Here is a 22,293-nt window from a genome sequence, read left to right as displayed (position 1 = left end):
CACTTTCGGGCTGGATGAATGGATAACTACCGCAGCAGCGGTGATCGTAGCGGTAGCGGGACGTTTCAAATTCAGGGGCAATGACATAATCTGAAACCGATTTTTCTTATAATTCTCAAAGTTACTAACACAACGATTCACTAATATATGATAATGGAAACTTGCGATATTAATCGATTGTATTTCCATGCGTTGAACGATTGATAATATCCTTCAAAAGCAATCTTCTTCAAAGCAATTTCACTTAACACAAAAAATGACAAAAGTGTTTCAAAGAACTGTCAAAATGACTGCACGTTGACCACGATTTGAAGACAACTGGTCATGCTGCATCTCCAAGCTCCCACATGTGCGCCCATGCCTAAAGTTGCATAGCTTTGCAAAGTAGCATACCTTTGTTCTTCGCCATCTTCATCACAGGCCATCTGCATTGTCGCTGACCATCCTCACCTTCTATACATATTCGAATTATTCACTGACCATCCTCCGAGTGCACTTATCATGTTCTTCGAATTCTTCTCGCTTCTTCTTTGGACACATCATTCGACTAGGTCACACCACTTTTGATCGCGTATCGAACGTGTATTGGACGTCTATTGAACCACTTTCAACGCCTAACGTACCACTTTCAACGTCTGTCGTATCACTCTGAAAGTGTATCAAACGTGTATTGGACCACTTTCAACGTCTATCGTACCACTCTGAACGTGTATCGAACGTCTATTGAACCACTTTCAACGTCTATCGTACCACTTTCAACGCCTAACGTACCACTCTGAACGTCTACCAAACGTCTATCGTACCACTTTCAACGTCTATCGTACCACTCTGAACGTGTATCGAACGTCTATTGAACCACTTTCAACGTCTATCGTACCACTTTCAACGCCTAACGTACCACTCTGAACGTCTACCAAACGTCTATCGTACCACTTTCAACACCTAACGTACCACTCTGAACGTCTATCAAAACGTCTATCATATGTGTGTGGTACCGCTTTGATCATGAATCTTAGTACTTCTACATAATAATTACAACTATCGTCTTAATCTAGCGTACATGCAGGAGGTTGGAGGTTGAGGAGGGTGAAGAAAAACAGTTATGCATTAAAAATTGATTATATTTTATTTGTGTATTTCCCTTTGGCGTTTAGACCACCAGTTGAATATTTTAAATACATTTTGCATGGCACGACCCATCGGAACAGTCATCGTACTTGATGTACTTTGACGTGAACAGTTTGTACGGATGGGCAATGTACCAGCCCCTACCATACGCCAAATTTCAATGGGTCGAAGATATCACAACTTTTAACGTGTCTTCGATCGTTGTCGATTCGCCCGCGGGATACATTCTCGAGGTAGATCTGTAATATCCGCAACATCTGCACGACGCTCACGCCGATCTACCGTTCTGCCCGACGCGTGCCAAACCAAATTACTCGCGACGATATACGATAAACAGCGTTACGTTATCCATTATCGCAACGTGCAGCAGTGCACGAGTCACGGTCTTCGTAATACAAAGATACACCGCGTGCTTCAATTCGCTCAATCTCCCTGGCTCCGCAATTACATCGAACTCAATACACGGTTTAGAACATGCGCGACAAACGACTTTGAAAGAAATTTGTACAAATTGATGAATAACGCGGTATTCGGTAAAACTATGGAAAATGTGCGAAATCACGTGGACGTAAAACTGTTAACACATTGGGAAGGGCGATATGGTGCGGAGGCAATAATCGCGAAACCGAATTTCCACAGCAGAAGTGTTTTTTCGGAAAATTTAATAGCTGTTGAATTGCGAAAACTCGCGGTAAAATTCAACAAACCGATATACGTGGGTATGTGCATTCTAGACATATCAAAAACTTGTTTGTACGAATTTCATCACGAGTACATGTCTCCACTGCATGGTCAAAAATGTAAAATACTATATACAGACACTGATAGCCTCATCTATCACATTCGATGCGATGATATCTACGAGACCATGAAACACAATATCGATAGATTTGATACAAGCGATTATCTTATCGGCAATACATATGATAAGCCGCGCTTAAATAAGAAGGTTCCGGGGCTGATGAAGGACGAAAATAATGGGATGATAATGACCGAATTCGTAGGTCTTAGAGCGAAACTGTCACTTCGCGTAGACTTCTTGAACATAGGTTCGCGCCCCCTTGCCCGATTTACATTTTTTTTGCATTATATATATTTTCTCCAATTCCTAAGTATATAGTAGCGATCAATAGTTATTTACGAGTGTTTCAAACATATTTATAAAATATTTTAACCTGAGATATACGTAAAACTCTGATTTTGGAGCGATACTTAGCAGCATCGTTTCTCTTGTCACGTCCTCTGTTAATTACGGTATTGTAAACATTTCCTACGCTACATTAATATATGCAACTAGTTTTTACTCCTTTTACCTACAATATTTATAGATGGATTGCAGTTGGAATACGTTTGTTGTTTTGCTGCTGTTCTTCCTTCTCTTTCAAATCATACGATTCACTCTTTTTTAAAACCATTTGAATGTTAGAATTTCTACCATGGCTTTCGAAGTATATCAGAGGGCGCATATGTGTCATGTTGTTATTGATTTCATCTTGAGGTGACTCGAAAACGTCCTGTAAACTCCACGTTTCTGTTTTTAAATGGAATCCTATATTATTTAATAAATATTATTACAGTTGATGCCAAAACATTTCCAAAGCGCTACTTACGTGTGTATGTTGCACAATTCAATGTCGAAATACAAAACGTGAAATGCGACGTGCCGCCGGCATTAGCATTACCCGATGTACACCACGGGGAGGTTGCTCGGTCGGACTTTGTACATCATGTTGCCCCTAAAACAGAGAAACATATTTTTTCAATTCCTGATCGAATATTTGTTACAAATTCAGCATTTCCTACAGTAAAATAGTATACAAATATAGTTTTCAAATCCCTTACCTTTAACAATTGTTGTTACATTCAAAATCGTATGTAGGATCCTTAGTCTTCATCACTGTCTGCGTTAATTAATGGTGTGACTTGTTCGGCATTGAATAGTCGACTGAGAATTTCTGCGGGTCTTACAATTTTTTATAGGTATCGAGCATGGGATAGGTAATAAATTATTGCAGCTACATGAGAACAACACCCGACGGTACGGTTACCGTTTGCACATTCGCAACAATAGCGTTTAATGCCGGAATATCCTATTGAGTTTGGTGTATAATCAATATAACATCTGCAGGTTTTACTATTAATGTGGCGCGATCTTACTTGGAATTTAAGAATATTATTCGACTCTTTGTGGCTAAGAATGTTAATATTGTTGTCTTCATCCATAAGTTCTGCTAGGTACGACACTGCTTGCGATAGTTGATATGAACCAGTAAACAGAATTTTGAGATCCTTCTCTGTCATTTCCGGAAAATCAAGAAGCTCGGTAGCTGACAGCCGTTTAAACAAAACCTTTCGTCTATTCCAACGTTGAGTTTCTACTTGGACTGATGAAGAATTCTCAGTGCTTTTTTCGGAAGACATTCTGTCTACTATTTCCTCATAAAGTCCTACGTCGGAATTTAAACGTTTCCCGAATGTATTGTTCAAAAAACACGCTATCCTACAAAGTGATCTAAGTTTTGGGAGCAACTTATTGTCCATTTGCTGGTGCAGAAGTCGGTATTTTTGTCCAACAATACCATGAATTGCCTCGACTACCCAGCGGACTTTAGTGACATGGCGAGATGCATTTGATTCTGCAGTCGTTAGCTGGCTACGCTTGCCTTTTAACGCAGGCATTAGCACACTAAAACCACGTACTTCTAAATAAGATTTCACGTCTCGAAAGCCTCGATCGACGATACAAATATCCCCAGGTTTTAGAAGAGCTTGCATGGCGATTCTCATAATCTCTGCATCATTCTGATTGGCATAAAAAGAACCGAGCATATCGACAATATAACCGTTTGTTGTGCAAACAGTGAATGGTTTACACAACGATAACTTCTTCTGACCCGAATATGATTTACGCTGGTATTCATTATTAGAACTTTTTTCATGTCGAACATATGTCCCATCGAAAATCAGTACTAATTGAGTTGAAATATTAAATAATTTTTTGGTAATGACAGAAGTTTCATGTTGTACTAAGTGTTCTCGGGAAACTGCCGCGTGTCCGAAATGAAAAGGCAGTACATCTTTCTCAAATGAATTTATAACAGATTTGCAAAAATCGGATACTTGTTGTTCGCGTTCTAAGCCAAGAATTGCAGCTATCAGACTATTAGAATTACCGGTACGCAATTTAAATAAAAATACAACAATAGCTTGAATGACATCTCGTTGTTCGGAATTTCTTAAAGAACCCATCATTCCCCGTAATTGTATTATGTTTTTCCACGTCAAACCCGTAAATACTTTAAGCCGTTCTTCAGAAAGTGTAAAATCACCTACTTTATCTTTGATACTAGAATCATTACTGACGGAAAGGTATTCAAAATAATTTCTTAATTCTGTACTATCTACTAAACTACTATTAGAAAATATGTTCAAATTCAAAACATCTTGGTGAAATAAACGTTTTTTAATTAAATGGCTGGGACAGCACCGATTTCCTTTGGGAACATATAATCTTCACATGAGAAAGACCTGTTTCCTAGTTTCAGCTGGTACACTAAGGATATGTTTTGTAGAACCGCAGACGAAGCAATATCTATGTGTGGAAACAACTCTAGAAAATGGCATTTCTATATATTGAAGAACTCGTTCGGGATTATTCAAAGCCATAACAAATGACGGATCTTCGGTTGAGGAACATGATGGACCAGCAGATTCAGATAAAGATTTGTCGCTTTTGTCGGAGGAAGATGATTCGGGTGAAGGTACCACAATCGAAGAAGTCCCGGGTGAGGATATTTCAGCTGAAACAGCTGCAGATGAAGAAGAGGGTTCCACCGAAGAAAAAGTGCCAACTGAGGAAGACATGTCAGCGACAGAAAGAGTTCCAACTGCAGAAGACTGCTCAGGTTGAAGAAATTCCTGAGAATCTTCAGGATTGGAAGCGGGAGTCGTCACTTCTTTATACAAATGCAAGCGGCACTTATTACACATCAAGTCACCAATGGACACCACTCTTTTCAATATTCTGGAGTACGTCACAGCATCAACTTCCATCTTGATTTCCCGTATCCGACCAGATGCTTTACGACTTAAAATATTGGAACGAATACACGTGGCATGCCGGGTTTTTTGTCAGCAAAGTGTTTCCACTCAGTAGACATATTTAAAACACGCAGTTAAAAATCAATGCACTTGACAAAGATTCACTTGTTGTCTCAACTAAGACTGGCTACTTTTCTGTTCATTTCCCCGGAGGAAGACGTTTTCCAATGAAGTGAGAGTGGGGAGAGGGATATGTCAGAAATATGGAAAATGAGTTGCTATTGGTAGATAGATCGTGATCCCTTTCTTATTGGTGGATGTCGAAGCAATTATTTTTCGCCGACCGTAGCTTATGCGGCAGGTAATGATTGACCTTCGCATTTATTACCTATAGAACCGTACTGAGCCCCATCATAACTAGTAAAGTAATAAACCTGCTGCGATTCTTTAACGTTGGGGTTTACAATACGGTCTACTGGCACACTCTCCGGTCGCTTGTTGAAAAGGTTATTTTAATGATGGTCGCAGTTACTGAGAGGTTACCGCTTATTTTATTGGACGTATAATAAAAAATGCAATACTGAAGCACAGCGGACACTACTATAAATGTTATCTTTATGTGTTTGTTACTTTAGTTAAAATGACTTTCGCTACACCCCTTTGCGCCGTTTACTGTTAGGACAATAGAATGTCGCTGAAAAAGTTCTTGCTTAACCATTGGTAGGTCGATTATGACGATCCCGTGGCAGGCCTCAGCTGGGCCAAAAATACAATAATATACAGGAACGGTTATCCCAGGGTTAATAATTACGAAGCAGTAAGTTAAATACAGCTCGGCACTGCCATAAAATTATTTATGGAAACCTAAAGGCAGATAAAGGGAAAATGCACACCACCTTACCTTCGACTTGATAGAACATGGTGATTATGTACTTTCCCGTTGTACACTGAAGTCATGGTAGAAATTCTAACATTCAAATCCTTTTAAAAAAGAGTGAATCGTATGATTTGAAAGAGAAGGTAGAACAGCAGCAAAAGAACAAACGTATTCCAACTGCAATCCATCTATAAATATTGTAGGTAAAAGGAGTAAAAACTAGTTGCATATATTAATGTAGCGTAGGAAATGTTTACAATACCGTAATTAACAGAGGACGTGACAAGAGAAACGATGCTGCTAAGTATCGCTCCAAAATCAGAGTTTTACGTATATCTCAGGTTAAAATATTTTATAAATATGTTTGAAACACTCGTAAATAACTATTGATCGCTACTATATAGTTAGGAATTGGAGAAAATATATATAATGCAAAAAAAATGTAAATCGGGCAAGGGGGCGCGAACCTATGTTCAAGAAGTTACCCGCGATCTATTGCGCTGGCATCTTACCGTTGCGCTACCGACGTTCTTGGAAATACACTAAGTGATTCTGAATATATGGTGCAAGTCACACTTCTCATTGCCTGGATTTATTTACTTTTCTTTAATTCGTATACTGTTTCGCGGCATGCTAAGACATTGAACATCACACGAAAGACTTATTTTATGAAAAATGTACAAAAGTTCGACGCACAAGTTGCTCTGACACGTTAAAAACGCCGCGAGAATCAGTTTTTGATTTTTCTAACTACGGCGCACCAAATCAAAAAATCTGAAAAAAATCCAAGATAATAGTAATAGTAATATGTACTTACCGTAAAAATATAAAAGTGGTGCCTAGATTGCGTGAATACGAAATCGGCATTTTTCCGCATTTTTTTCAGTTTATCATTTTTCATAACGTGAATTTTCAATTTAAAAATCTGAAAAAATTTTATAATATGTGCCTGGATAACTGTTATATCTCTGATTTTTTTTTCAAAATTTTTCATGCAATAGGATAGCAGAAATTGAGAAAAAACATGTTTTTCAATTTTTGCCCTTTACTACCCCCCCAGATCAAGATATCAACTTGAAAATTGCCAAAAATAGTTCTTTTTTGATAAGCTATCGAATGACCCATTGCAACTCGAATTTGGCTTTGGGGCAATTTTGAACATCTTATTCGGCTATACCCTTTAAGGATTGACTTCTCACCACTTTGATTCAGTACGAGTCCAGTCGTACAGTTTGGAATATGTCGTTAACATTCACTCTAACCGGCAAGAGTAGCACCCTCGCGGTGAGCTACTTTCCACCCATAGATTTGAGCGACGATGATTACGAGCTTGGCCTAACAACCCTTGAAACTTACCATACAATACCCAACATCGACTCGAGCAACGATAAATTCTACTTCACCACAAACTATGAGACCAACAGCAGCGTCGACACCAGCCATGAATACATTACGATTCCCCACGGTTCATACGAATTAGACGCCATTGCCAAGTATTTGAAACAGCGATTACTCGAGCGGTATCCTCAAAAACTCGATAGCACCGATGCCAACAATGGCAGCGACAACGATGAGTATCCTATAGTGTTGCGCCCCAACAACAACACCATGAAAAGTGAGCTGTACTGCTCATTCATTGTAGACTTTACGAAGCCCAATAACATTGGATCGTTACTGGGATTCTCGACGAATCGCGTATTAGAACCGGGACAGTGGCACGAATCGGACGATCCGATTAATATCATGAATGTGAACATTATTCGCGTAGAATGTAGCGTGACCGCTGGCGCGTACAGCAATGGGAAGCGCGTACATACGATACATGAATTTTCTCCCAGAGTACCGCCGGTATATATGATATCGGAAACGCCCGCGCAGATCATTTACCTTCCAATCACCGCACAGGTCATTTCGGATCTAACGATACGCGTTGTGGATCAAGACGGACGGTTGCTTGATTTTCGAGGTGAAGAGATTACCATCACACTGCACGTACGACGACGCCGATGTTAATACATGTGGTGCGGCCGAATGAGATGCTTGTGTTGAACGACTCCAGAAACACGTTTCTTCCAAACGAAATTGTTTGCAACAACAACAACAACAACAACAACAACAACAACAACACCTGCAACAGCTCTGATTACGCTAAAAAGAAGAGGCTCAGTGCTGCGAGCATTGCAGTTTTGAAATCGCTGGGATTCATTGTACGCAATTAAGTTGAAAAATGACCGACATTCTAAGCATTGGCGCGAAGCGGACGTTTGATGATCGCATCGTCAAGCTTGAGCCTCACACATACAACCCTTACGTCAACACAACGTTTGGATATAGCGATGAGATAAGAATACCTATACAGCAACAGGATTTATATACATTACCGTGTGAAAGTTTCCTCTACCTGGAGGGGAAATTGACGATAAATAAGCCGAATGATGTATCAACGGTGATGTTGGGAAATAATTGCATGGCATTCATATTTGATGAGATTCGATACGAACTGAATGGTGTGGAGATTGATCGCAACAGAAACGTTGGAATAACTAGCACACTTAAAAACTATGTATTGATGACATCTGATGAAGACAAAAATATGGAGAATGCGGGATAGGGCTTGAAACGGCACGATGAGTTAATAGTGAAAAATCATTTCAATTTTTGCATCCCGCTGAAATATTTGTTGGGATTTTGCGAGGACTACAAACGCATGGTTATTAATGCGCGTCACGAATTGATTTTAATACGATCGCGCAACGATAACAATTCTTTAATAGGATCGCCGACGTTGGAACCAGAAATTGAATTACTTAAAGTGCAATGGCGGATGCCTCACGTGATGCTGAACGACGTTAATAAGCTGTCGTTGCAACATGCTTTGGAAAGTGGACAAAACCTGAGCATTAGTTTTCGTTCGTGGGATCTGTATGAGTATCCTCTCTTACAGAGCACGACCAAGCATTCGTGGGCCGTGAAGGCAGCTGCACAGTTGGAGAAGCCGCGATACATTATCTTTGCTCTACAGACTGCTCGAAAGAATGTGATGACTGAAGATGTTACTCGATTCGACCACTGCAAATGGACCAATGTAAAACTTTTTCTCAACTCGGAATTTTACCCGTACGATGACATGAACTTGGACTTTGACAAGAATAGGCACGCCATCTTATTTAACATGTATACGCATTTTCGTGAATCGTATTACGGACATAGTTGCAACGAGGCATTATTCACCGTGGCCCAATTTTTGCAATTTGGCCCCCTCGTGGTGATTGATTGCTCGCGACAAAATGAGTCGATCAAGAATAGCACCGTGGACTTGCGCATAGAATTTGATTGTAAAGAAAACGTACCTGCAAATACTACGGCCTACTGTCTGATTCTGCACGATCGGATAGTTGAATACAATCCGCTGACAAATGTGGTGCGCAAAATCAATTAAATTACTGCGCTACTTGCCCGCCCTCTCCTGTACCAAATTCATACAAAATTTCATCGTGAAAATCGAGATGCTTTACGAGAAAGACTGCATTCTCCAGTCTGTCTTGGAAGCGAACGGGCCTCTAAATTGTATCGATAATGGTCATACCAACATTCGTTGACCTGCAACGGTTCATCGTCGATGGAAAATTTGTCGCGGAGGAAGTGGCTATCCTACGAAAGGGAGCAATTCTCTCGCACTATATTTTGGGAGTTCAATGCCGCAATATCTTCTTACAAAATCCGACAAATCGAGCATCCGGTGGTTGGTGGCAAAACATCATGGACTACGTTGGGAAGATGGAGACTTTCCGTACAGTATGGCTAAACAGCTAATTATGAAAGCTGTAGCCGATGCGATCGACGAGGAAGATGACACACCCCATGTCGTATACGTTAAAGGGTTGCAGAAACGCGATTGGCTCGTGGATTTCCTCGATGACAATACGAGAGCGGACGTGATCATCGAGACGCTAGACATTGACTACGAGGATATCAAATCCCTAAATAAGCTAAACGTAGTTAATACTCTGCGATTTGGCGGACACGCAAAGCACTGTGCGGTGCAAAATGTATTTAAAATATTCAACTGGTGGTCTAAACGCCAGAGGGAAATACACAAATAAAGTATAATCTATTTTTAATGCATAACTGTTTTTTCTTCGCCCTCCTCAACCTCCAACCTTCTGCATGTACGCTAGATTAAGACGATAGTTGTAATTATTATGTAGAAGTACTAAGATTCATGATCAAAGCGGTGCCTCACACGTATGATAGACGTTTGATAGACGTTCAGAGTGGTACGTTAGGTGTTGAAAGTGGTACGATAGACGTTTGGTAGACGTTCAGAGTGGTACGTTAGGCGTTGGAAGTGGTACGATAGACGTTGAAAGTGGTTCAATAGACGTTCGATACACGTTCAGAGTGGTACGATAGACGTTCGATAGATGTTCAAAGTGGTACGATAGACGTTCGATACCCGTTCGATAGATGTTCAAAGTGGTACGATAGACGTTCGATACCCGTTCGATAGATGTTCAAAGTGGTACGATAGACGTTCAATACACGTTCAAAGTGGTTCGATACATGTTCGATACCCGTTCGATAGTTGTTCAAAGTGGTACGATAGACGTTGAATACACGTTCAAAGTGGTTCGATACATGTTCAATACGCGATCAGAGTGGTATGGTCTAGTCGAATGATGTGCCCAAAGAAGAAGGGAAAGAAGATGCGTGTGAATAAGAAGGGGACGCTCAGTGAAGAAGAAGAAGATAAGTACATGGAGGAGGATGGTCAGCGAAAATGCAGGTGGCCTGTGATGAAGATGGCGAAGAACAAAGGCATCCTACTTTGCAAAGCTATGCATTTCTCGATTTCATCATTGGAGGGGGTTTTGACATGCAAGAGCCAGGAGATGCAGCGAGACCAGTTGTCCATCAAACGTTAAAGACATACAATAGGATTTTTTTTGTGCAATAATTTCTGCGAAAATGGGATTATTAAGGATTGCCCCCGAGTGTCGAGGCAGCGCAGAGGTATGTACTTAACAATATTTTTTAACATTTATCGCGTTTAATCGTTGATACCGAGGGAGATTAAAATCAGACGGTTGTGTCAATATTATATCGCGGGTTTCTATGTTTCAGGACTCGCCACCCTCATCACCCTCGTCACCACCATCGCCGCCATCACCCCCCGTCACCGCCATCACCCCCCGTCACCGCCATCACCCCCCGTCACCGCCATCGCCGCCAACACCTCCGCCGCCATATCCGTCACCTCCATCGCCGCGCGTGTGGTCGCCGGACTGGGGCTCGCCGCAGCCATCGCCGCTTGCGCCACCGTTACCGCCGTTGCTAGTATCTAATACTTTGCATTGTTTTTTATGCGTTTGATATTTAATATGTTTTGTATAAATATTATATCGATGTTTTCTGTGTTCTAGAATTTATATTTCATGATGCAAGCGCGGCTGGTGGAGGAGGAGGCACCAGCGTCTGCGGCGGAGAATACGGCAGGGCCCGTGATGGCGACTCGGCTGCGGCAGTCATGGCTGCCGTATCGGCGAGTGGGGCCGCTGCGGCTAAGACGGCCGCGGTCCCCATCGCCACCGTCGCCCGGCGTGGGACGATTACGGCAACCGCTGCCGCAGCCATCACCCTCACCGCCGCGGTCACCATCGCAATCACCGCCGTCGCAATAGTTTTTTTTTCTTTTTTTATTTCTATTTTTATATTTTATATTTTCTACTTTATATTTATATTCTTTTTTATTTTATATTTTTTATATTTATATTTTATATTTATATTCTTTTTTATTTTATATTCTTTTTTATTTGCTATTTTTATATTTTTTATATTTATATTTTATATTTATATTCTTTTTTATTTTATATTCTTTTTTATTTGCTATTTTTATATTTTTTATATTTATATTTTATATTTATATTCTTTTTTATTTTATATTTTTATTTATATTCTTTTTATTTTATATTTTTATATTTTATATTTATACTTATATTTATGTTTATGTTTATGTTTATGTTTATGTTTATGTTTATGTTTGTTTATGTTTATGTTTATGTTTATGTTTATGTTTATGTTTATGTTTATGTTTATATTCATTTCTTTTTTGTTTTATATTTATATTCTTTTTATTTTATATTTTTATATTTTTATATTTTTATATTTTTATATTTTTATATTTTTATATTTTTATATTTTTATATTTTTATATTTTTATATTTTTATATTTTTATATTTTTATATTTTTATATTTTTATATTTTTATATTTTTATATTTTTATATTTTTATATTTTTATATTTTTATATTTTTATATTTTTATATTTTTATATTTTTATATTTTTATATTTTTATATTTTATATTTTATATCAGTGTTAATTTATATTCTTTTAATTATATTCTTTTAATTTTATGATTTGTACCAGTTCATTCGCCCATCATCCTCCTCGTCACCTAATTCTGTTAATTTATATGCTTTCCTTTTTATTTTATATTTTTATATTTTTATTTTATATTTATATTCTTTTTATTTTATATTTTTTTATATTTATATTTTATACTCCGACACCATCCGATACAATTTCTCATAAAAATAAATTATTATACGCTGACGTTTGTCAACGGCTCCGTTGGTTTCGCTATATGTACCATTCGGAAAAGACTAATGTCAGAGAGACGGCGTTTAGGGGAGTTGGCTAGGCGGCTGACTCGTACCGCGCGGAGGTCTTGGGTTCGAGCCCCGTCGCCCCGAGAAGTTTTTCATTTATATTAATATCATAAAATTAATATTTCCTTCCTTACCGACAGTCTGTACCACGCTCCAGAGTAGCACCTTCCTTACCGACAGTCTGTACCACGCTCCAGAGTATAGCGCACCTTCACCCGCGGTCCCTCCTCGATGCACTTCGGTGTATCGGTTCGAGATCGGTTCGGTATCGATATCTGCTCCTCGCGCTATACCCCCCACCACTCCGCCATCTCTATGACGTCATCCGCCGCTGTCCGCCAGCAAAAAAAAAACAAATTTTCAAACCCAAATTTGGATTTCAAGGTCGGTTATCATGACCTTGAAACTCAAATTTGAATTAGAATCCTCCTTGTAATACTACTAATGCACGTCACGAATTGATTTTAATACGATCGCGCAACGATAACAATTCTCTAATAGGATCGCCGACGTTGGAACCAGAAATTGAATTACTTAAAGTGCAATAACGGATGCCTCAGTGTGACGCTAAACGATGTTACTAAGCTATCGCTGTTACATGCTCTGGAAAGTGGACAAAACCTGAGCATTTGTTTTCAATCGTGGGATCTGTACGAGTATCCTTTCTTACAGAGCACGACCATGTATTCGTGTGCCGTGAAGGCATCTGCGCAGCTGGATAAGCCGCGATGCACTATCCTTGGTCTACAGACTGAACGGAAGAATAAGATAACCGAAGATGTTAGTCGGTTCAACGAAGGCAAAATGACCAATGTAAAACTTTTTCTCAACTCGGAATTTTACCCATACGATGACCTGAATTTGGACTTTGACAAGAATAAGCATGCCATCTTGTATCACATGTATACGCAATTCCATAAATCGCATTATGGACATGGTAGCAATGATGCATTATTCACCGTGGATGATTTTTTGCAAATTGGTCCCCTCGTGGTGATTGATTGCTCGCGACAAAATGAGTCGATCACGAATGGTACCGTGGACGTGAGCATAGAATTCGAGTGTAAAGAGAATGTGCCTGCAAATACTACGGCCTACTGTCTGATTCTGCACGATCGGGTGGTTGAATACAATGCGCTGACAAACGTGGTGCCCAAAATCAATTAAATTGCCACACTACTTGCCTGCCGTCTCCTGTGCCAAAATCAGACCTAATTTTCATCGTGAAAATCGAGATGCTTTACGAGAAAGACCGCATTCTCCAGTCTGTCTTGGAAGCGAACGGACCTCTAAATTGTATCGATAATGGTCGTACCAACATTCGTTGACCTGCAACGGTTCATCGTCGATGGAAAATTTGTCGCGGAGGAAGTGGCTATCCTACGAAAGGGAGCAATTCTCTCGCACTATATTTTGGGAGTTCAATGCCGCAATATCTTCTTACAAAATCCGACAAATCGAGCATCCGGTGGTTGGTGGCAAAACATCATGGACTACGTTGGGAAGATGGAGACGTTCCGTACAGTATGGCCAAACAGCTAATTATGAAAGCTGTAGCCGATGCGATCGACGAGGAAGATGACACATCAGTAGGCATAATAGGGGCGTTCTGGATCAACCCAAGGCGAGGGGGTGAAGCGGGGCGAGGGGTACCGCGCCGAGGACGAGGGGCGATGCGGGGTAGGGGAACGCGACTCCTGACCGCGGGAGGGGATATCGCCGATGACACATCACGCGCTGTCGGAGGCGCGAAAATTCAAAACAACCCGCCACCCTCTTTTCGACCCAAGGTCAGATCGCTCCCGCGACAGCGGCGAACGATTCGCGACGTTCGAATTTGGAGGGTGCGCGAGAGAGAGAGAGGCACGATATCTCTTTCTCTCTCTCTCGGTCTATAGACAAAACATAGGGTGGTATTACGCGTAGAAGATGCAAGTCGAAACTTGCGTGACCATCGCGTGATCCCCACGCCGAAAACATATTGTTTTTTTGATCGAAGGTCTACTTCCGGGAATAATACGCGATATCTTCGCGCGTACATTTTGGGAAGCGCGAAGATTGAAAGCGACCCGACGCGCTTCTATCGCCCGCTAGATGACACATGCGATAGCCGCGTCACAGCCGCGACTGTCTCCAAACGAAACATACGTATAATTATTAACACCATCATATGCACAAGACGAATATGCAAGTCGAAACCTGCATCGCCATTGTGTGATCACCAAGCCAAAAGACGGAACATATAGTTATTATAATCGAAGGTTAACTTCCGAGAATAATGCGCATATGTTTCCGCGATCTCGCATCGCCAGAATATTATGTGTAGAAGATTAAAGCGATGTAAACGAATACTTTTGTCGGTACTCCACTCGGCGAGAGATGAATTCGACATGATATTGATTACGATTTACAAAACATATTTGACGCGAGAGATGTGATATTGCATGAAGGTCCGGTTGCGAGCACCAGTTATCACTCTATACACATGAGAGTGTAAATGACGTTGCGTAGGTCATGCCAGCACAGTTACAGCGCAGGAGAAATGCATTATTCGAAATGATGCATAATAGGTATAGATGTTTCGAGATCGTTGCATACTTAGTAAGGAATGAATTTTAGAATAAGTGATATCTTCCGCGGGTAGGAAAGGATCGTGCAAGGTATCAGACAATACGGGTATTCGTGTGAAAAAGTGGTTTATTTATTGATAAAGCATATAGACATGTTTGTACTATTGTGGCACATGGCGAGCATCGCGTATCATCGAACCCAAGCCTAACGTTAGTAATTCACAATCTAACAAAGAGTGCGGTTCGTATTATTCGGTTTCGGTAATGAGTTTTTCATAGTCCGCGTTCGGTACCGTAGCGGTTCGTATTATGTCGACAAAGGATGCGTACTTGCTGTTTACGGAGTACAGAATTTCCGATAACCAAGAGAACATATGATCGATGCAGCGATCGTATTTGAACATTTGCTGTATCGTAGCTTCGGCCATGTATAGTGTGGAATTACCATCCGGTATTTTGGCAATTCGTTGAGAGTTTATTCGTGTAAAGTCGATGCGTAAATGATCAACGGTGATAGGCTCTTGATGTGAGGATGTTGTGTCGTTACGGAAACGTTGAAGTATCTCAGACTCCTGTTGCAACAAAAGCTTCCACGTAGACATAGTGAATCGCAGTTCATTGAATTTGTTGTCGACTATCGCGATTTCAACGCGACACGAGTCTCGTCCAACGCAAATTCCAATTACTAGGCGTTTGTATGTGGTCAAGGTCAATTGTTATCGCACCCCATGATGCGTATGTCGGATTTCTTCGGTGATGAGGCAGATTTATCGCTGTAAGAAACACACGTGCAGAGTTGTTGTTGATGATGATGATGAACGTATATTAAGCTGGCGTAGTCATTTTAAAAGACCAACGCAAAATTAATACGATATTTTTTTACTATTTATTAGCAAATTATTTGCCAAAGAATTAATTTTTTTGCTCCAGCCGTTTTCGAGAAACAATGGCTATGCTACCGTAATATTAAGCTGGCGTAGCCATTTATTGTATTTCTGTACGTAAGACAGATATCAATACCATTCTTGCAGCATATTTTTTGCTAATTTATTGCCCTTAACCCCCACTGAATATTAATTTTTTTGCCCCAGCCGTTTTCGAAATCTGTGGCTGCTCTAGCTCAATATTAAGCTAACGTAGCCACATGTTGTATCACAGTACGTAACAAAGATATCGAAGCCGCTTTTGCCGCATATTTTTTTGCTAATTATTTGCTCCCAATCCCCCGAATATTAATTTTTTTGCTGCAGTCTTTTTCGAGCAGCGATGACCGCGCTAGAACAGCGTTAATCTAGCATAGCCTAAAGCCAGTACAATGCTGGTTGTTGGTAAGTGCAGAAAAGAGGATGAAAGATTTTGTATCATTTTATTTTATTATTTTATTTCTTTGATGCACATCAATAATCGTGGTACAATTTTGTAGTTTGGTTTCCTATTTTTGCTATGATTTTTTAAGTCATGAAATTCTATCCAGTTTGTTGTTGGATCGCCCTTGCGATATATAACTGCTGTGTAATGGCCTGTTACACTTTGTAACGATTCTTCCGCGTGCCTTGTCGGCAGGCCACTCTTACCGTGATAGTTAACAGTGCCCACCAATTGTAGCTCTTCGTTTTTACACAACGGGTTGGTAATTTTTATATGTATTTCTTTTAAGCTTATATAAAAATTTTCCTCTGTTGCATTAAACACTTAGAATAATACAGTATCACCTAGGAATGAAAATATTCGTTGTTAATTATGTTCGAAACGCATTTTCAAATTCTTTAAAACTCAAGAGAAATTACAATAAAACCATGTTAATAATTTAGTTATAAAACGTGTTATTTACCGATTTCTATTAATTTATTTTCTACGGCACCAGGACTGTCACATTTGGGACAGGTACTATTCGCTCATTTTCCTGAAAAACGGTGACATGGTTATAAAAAATTAATGCAAGTCTGAAAAAGTGACAATAATTAATCTGTCTTTCGTTATACAAAGTCGAATTGTTTGAAATATCCCTTCCAGGATTAGCTTCAAATGTATCTGATATATTTTGTGCATTTATAGAAGAAGTATTTGGGTTGGTGGAAGTATTTAAAACCTCCTTTATTTTGTCCAAAATATTATATCTATTTGTTACCACCAAGCTATATAATGATGTAGCCTTTAGTTTCCCCAAAAAGCAACAGGCTATGTCTTCCCAGATGATGTCGTTTTTGGATACCACCACTGACAGAGAAGGGTTATAAATCTTTTCACCAAATGGCAAAATAGTTTGCACAAAAGTGTCCTCTGTAATACTAGTTGGCCGACCTCGTGGCATATTTATATTATATATTATTTACTAATCTTATATTTAGTTACTTAATTACACTCACTAACAATAAGACACTAATAATACGCACTAATACACACTAGTATGGCAATAGTATACGTGAATACCACAGACTAATACGCGCTACTAATACGCACTACTAATACGTATTAATTACTGATGCTAATGACACACGTATAATAGAAAATGAATATAACTAAATGCGCTACGTTATAAGAATCGTTACAAAGTGTAACAGGCCATTACACGGCAGTTATATATCGCAAGGGCGATCCAACAACAAACTGGATAGAATTTCATGACTTAAAAAATCATAGCATAAATAGGAAACCAAACTACAAAATTGTACCCCGATTATTGATGTACATCAAAGAAATAAAATAATAAAATAAAATGATACAAAATCTTTCATTCTTTCTTCTGCACTTACCTACAACCAGCATTGTACAGACTTTAGGCTATGCTAGATTAACGCTGTTCTAGCGCGTTCATCGCTGCTCGAAAAAGACTGCAGCAAAACAATTAATATTCGGGGGATTGAGAGCAAATAATTAGCAAAAAAATATGCCGCAAGAATTGTATCGATAGCTTTCTTAGGCACAAAGGCGCGAGACGGTGGCTATGCTAGCTTAACGCTGTTCTAGCGTGGTCATCGCTGCTCGGAAAAGACTACAGCAAAAAAATTAATATTCGGGGGATTGGGAGCAAATAATTAGCAAAAAAATATGCGGCAAAAGCGGCTTCGATATTTTAATTGTTACGTACCGTGATACAACATGTGGCTACGTTAGCTTAATATTGAGCTAGAGCAGCCACAGTTTTTCGAAAACGGCTGAGGCAAAAAAATTAATATTCAGTGGTTTAAGAGCAATAAATTAGCAAAAAAATATGCTGCAAGAATGGTATTGATATCTGTCTTACGTACAGAGATACAATAAGTGGCTACGCCAGCTTAATGTTACGGTAGCATAGCCATTGTTTCTCGAAAACGGCTGGAGCAAAAATATTAATTCTTTGGCAAATAATTTGCAAATAAATAGTAAAAAATATCGTATTAATTTTAACTCATAAACCATAAACGATAAATCATAAACGATACGTCCACAGTTTTAACCCCTTTTTACAATACGTGGAAGAGGCCTGGCCGGCCGGCCATGTTCCAAGGGCCGGTTGAAATCGGGTCTCTCCACCGTTTGACCGTTTTGGCTGCCAAATCAACAATTTTGCAAATTTTAGTATAAACCGAGCGGCATTTTATTCAGAAAAGATAGTACTTTCAGAAAATGCAATACAAAAATGGATTTTTCCATTACCTAGGCCCCTTAATTAAAAGAAAAAAAAATGAACTAAATACAATAAATACTTTCCGCGATAAAAATGTACATGTACAACCCATTTTCACGAAAATAAGCGAAAAAAATTGAAAAATTCAAGACCTTGTATCATTTAAACCAGGCATAGTATTTAAGTGAACGCAGCGGCCGATTTTTTAAGACAACGCACCCTTTCTCCGCCGCGAGGTTTGCATGAGTGATGTGGAAACCTATTGATACGGTGTCGCCTCAATGCACCACGTGCGGTTCATATAGTACGGGCTTGAGGCGCTCCACAAACCTAGGCCGCCGCGGGGGCCAAGACGCGTGGCGGGAGAAAGGAGGCGTTACCTTCGAAAATCGGCCGCTGCGTTCACTTAAATCCCATGCCTGATTTAAACAAATACGAAATCCGCAAAATGATGAGACAGTGCTATAGTGTTTGGGCCAACGCCTGCTGAGTGCTAGAGACACCCAACAAGGGTGGTCTCGGTTGCTGCAAGCGTCCCATTCAGAAAATATCGATAAAAATGTGTAGAACCGGCACCGGCGCAAATCTCACAGTACTAGCATCCTTAAAAACTTAACGTTTCTAACACAAGATAATTGTCATATTAATTGAATAAAATTTCTTTCACTTTAATGCTTATTTTAAATCTGAAATTCTTTGTAATTAGTTTTTATTAGTTTTACTAAATCTGTGCCCCCTTCCAATAAATAATTTATGAATGTGATAGGTTCTGGAAGTAGTGTTGGTCGACGGCCCTCCAAAGCGATTATCGTCTACCAGTGACATGATATCCGCTGTATTGTCAGTACAACAGTCAGCACTAATATGCAACAGTCTTCAAAGGCGTAGCGTTGCTGATGTTGGAGAAATATCGTTAGATTTACATCGCCCTGAAGATAAACATCCACGTTATACAATTTATATTTTAGACCAGCCTAAAGTACATGGTGCAAAAACATATGCTGCGTTTATAGTGCCACAAGGAAAGTAAGTTCCTGCTTATTTCACGTAAATACTTACCAGCAGTAAAAATTTGAATATAATAACGAATACTATACGCTTCTTATCATATTAGAGAAACAGATTGGTTGTTTAGTACAAAAGAAGGTAGGCAACAGGTTCTTAAAAGCGCTCAACGAGACAGACTTGCGATTGTCACGCTATGCAGAGAACATAAATTTGAAAGCTGGGATGCTGTAAAAAGTGAACTCCAAGATTGCATTCTGAATTTGGCACCAGATGGCTTGTCTGGCAAAGGCGATATCCCATTCTTATCGTTGGGTTCAGATGTAGGAGTAAGAGTGACTTGCTACGAAGGAAAAAGCGATCTTAGCGGTCCTTTTGTTGTAGAAGAAATCGAAAAAGATGGTTACGAGTTTAGGAGATTAGTGTTTTTAAACAATCCTTATGTTATCCAAACTGAAGCTCGCCTTAAATATGGTATTTAAATTTTATTACTCTGGGTATGTATTGAAATATTTTAATCACATTCTTAGTTTGTGCGTCATTCTTTTCAGTGAAATCTAGACGTGGTAAAAGAAAGAAAGTTATTGACCCGGATTTTTTAGCATGCGATCATCATTTATATATGAGTATCGGCGTTAGTTCTGTAATAAACCCTACGGAATCTGACGAATGTATGATCGTGGGATTAGGTGGAGGAAGCCTCTGCACATTTCTATACAACTGTTTTCCTAAAGTACGCATATACTGTTTCCAAGTAATTACTGATATCGTTAAAAATATTAGTAAAATATTTTATGGAATACGTTATTATATTTTTGCAGCTGAAAATTGTTGCGGTTGAAATCGATGAGACGATGTTAAAAATCGCTACCGACTATTTTGGTCTTCCTGCCGATGATAGAATGAAGGTCGAAATTGCGGATGGCATCCGGTTCGTCAGCGAAAATGCAGCGAATGGGAAAAAATACAAGGCTATACTTTTTGATGTAGATAGTAAAGACACTTCGGTTGGACTGCGTTGCCCGCCAAAACAATTCCTAGAAATATCTATTATACGATCAGTTTCCGAATGCCTAACGGGCGATGGTTTATTTATTTTGAATTTGGTCAGCCGAGATCAAAGTATCACGAGAAAAGTGAAAAATGATTTAAAGTCTACATTTACATCCATAGCGTGTTACTCTATGCAAGATGATGTAAACGAAATTATTATATGTTCCATGATAGAAAGCGATTGTGCCGAGTGGAAAAAGAAACTAAAAGTGTCTGCCGCAACTTTAAATGAACAAGTGTCGTCGAGACAGTTGTTAAGTAAGGCAGATATATTTGACTTGTCGTCTTTTATGGAAAATCTGACCGTAGAATCGTAATTAGAAAGTATCATTATTACTACTAAGAGTGTAATGTCATACAGTGTAACGTATATTCAAATTCTCTTGAAATTCAAAACAATAAAATTAAAGGTTATTATTATACTGCAAATCGTGAACATGTTTTGCGTACCCAAGTTATAGGTACAGCCAGTCACATGTGTAAGAGCGTGTCCGCGATATTTACGATAGTAGGGAGACTGTTGTTACGAGCTATAGTCGAATTAACGAAAGAAGGTACCGGGGCGGCCCGTAGGCCGGCGCGCGTAGCTCGGGAGATGTAGGGATGAAGGGTCAAGAAGTAAGACAGGACCCTTCTTACTGGCCCTACTGGCGTATTCTCCGTGGTGGCAAATAATAGTATTGGACTACCTCCGGTTCACAGTGATTTTATTAGAAGGAAGCCAACCTCACAGGCCGGACGGTTGACCTCTCAACAGTAGTATATACGTATACCAAATCTCAACCAGTACTCGGTCTGAACAAATACCAAATATAAGTCGCCATATAAAAGATCGACTCGAGATAAACGAAACCGTACTCGTCGGCTTAACAATGGGAAGTGACGAGCCGCATGGCGACGCTCGCCTCACGCTGTAAATCCCCACTCCCGAGCGGGTCTCGGAGAAGGGGTACAGCACTCGCCACAGAGAGACCCAATGCCTGCTCCGTACTTCGTGCGACGTTGCCACGTTGTGTAGCAGATCGGACGTCTCTTTCTATCTTCAAGTGCAACTATGTCTCTCTCACTCGCTCGATAAAACAGATTCCTTCATCTACAAGTTACTCCACGCCAAATCGATCACATTTTTAGAGACTTTTATCAGAATGCAATATGCATTTTGTGGGCTGTACTTCCGAAAACCGGTCAAACCCGATTGGGTTGAAATTTTGAAAATAGCTTCATTTTGCATAAAAATAACGTTTGCGAGAAGGATTTTTGGCGACTCGAAATTTTTTTTTTACCATTTCAATGTCGTTCCCTACCTTACCGACAGAGCGGAGAATCGGATACAAGTTATTCA

At 39.6% G+C, this 22,293-nt stretch overlaps 1 protein-coding gene and 1 long non-coding RNA gene across 3 annotated transcripts in view; one reads left to right on the top strand and one right to left on the bottom strand.

The window, feature by feature from the left end:
• LOC143369737 (eEF1A lysine and N-terminal methyltransferase homolog) overlaps positions 1-22,293 on the top strand; it is a 125,710-nt gene that overhangs the window by 102,639 nt on the left and 778 nt on the right. The window contains exons 5-8 of one of the 2 annotated variants that reach the window (XM_076814066.1): positions 19,660-19,919; positions 20,008-20,372; positions 20,450-20,631; positions 20,720-21,298. In XM_076814066.1, the coding sequence (XP_076670181.1) occupies positions 19,660-19,919; positions 20,008-20,372; positions 20,450-20,631; positions 20,720-21,268 (1,356 nt within the window). In that variant the 3' untranslated portion in view covers positions 21,269-21,298. Of the gene's footprint in view, positions 1-19,659; positions 19,920-20,007; positions 20,373-20,449; positions 20,632-20,719; positions 21,372-22,293 lie in introns of those variants that run through there. The other variant, XM_076814065.1, reaches the window with a different exon arrangement.
• Positions 16,639-17,658, bottom strand: LOC143369824 (uncharacterized). Its single transcript, XR_013085507.1, has 2 exons — positions 17,118-17,658; positions 16,639-16,998 (listed from the first exon to the last, which is right to left on the bottom strand). It is a non-coding gene; the product is annotated as an uncharacterized LOC143369824 (long non-coding RNA).

The sequence above is a fragment of the Andrena cerasifolii genome, chromosome 6 (assembly GCF_050908995.1).
Source record: "Andrena cerasifolii isolate SP2316 chromosome 6, iyAndCera1_principal, whole genome shotgun sequence".
Lineage (NCBI taxonomy): Eukaryota > Metazoa > Arthropoda > Insecta > Hymenoptera > Andrenidae > Andrena > Andrena cerasifolii.
Note: the sequence above shows the minus strand (reverse complement) of the source record. Positions and strands in the feature narration are given on the sequence as shown.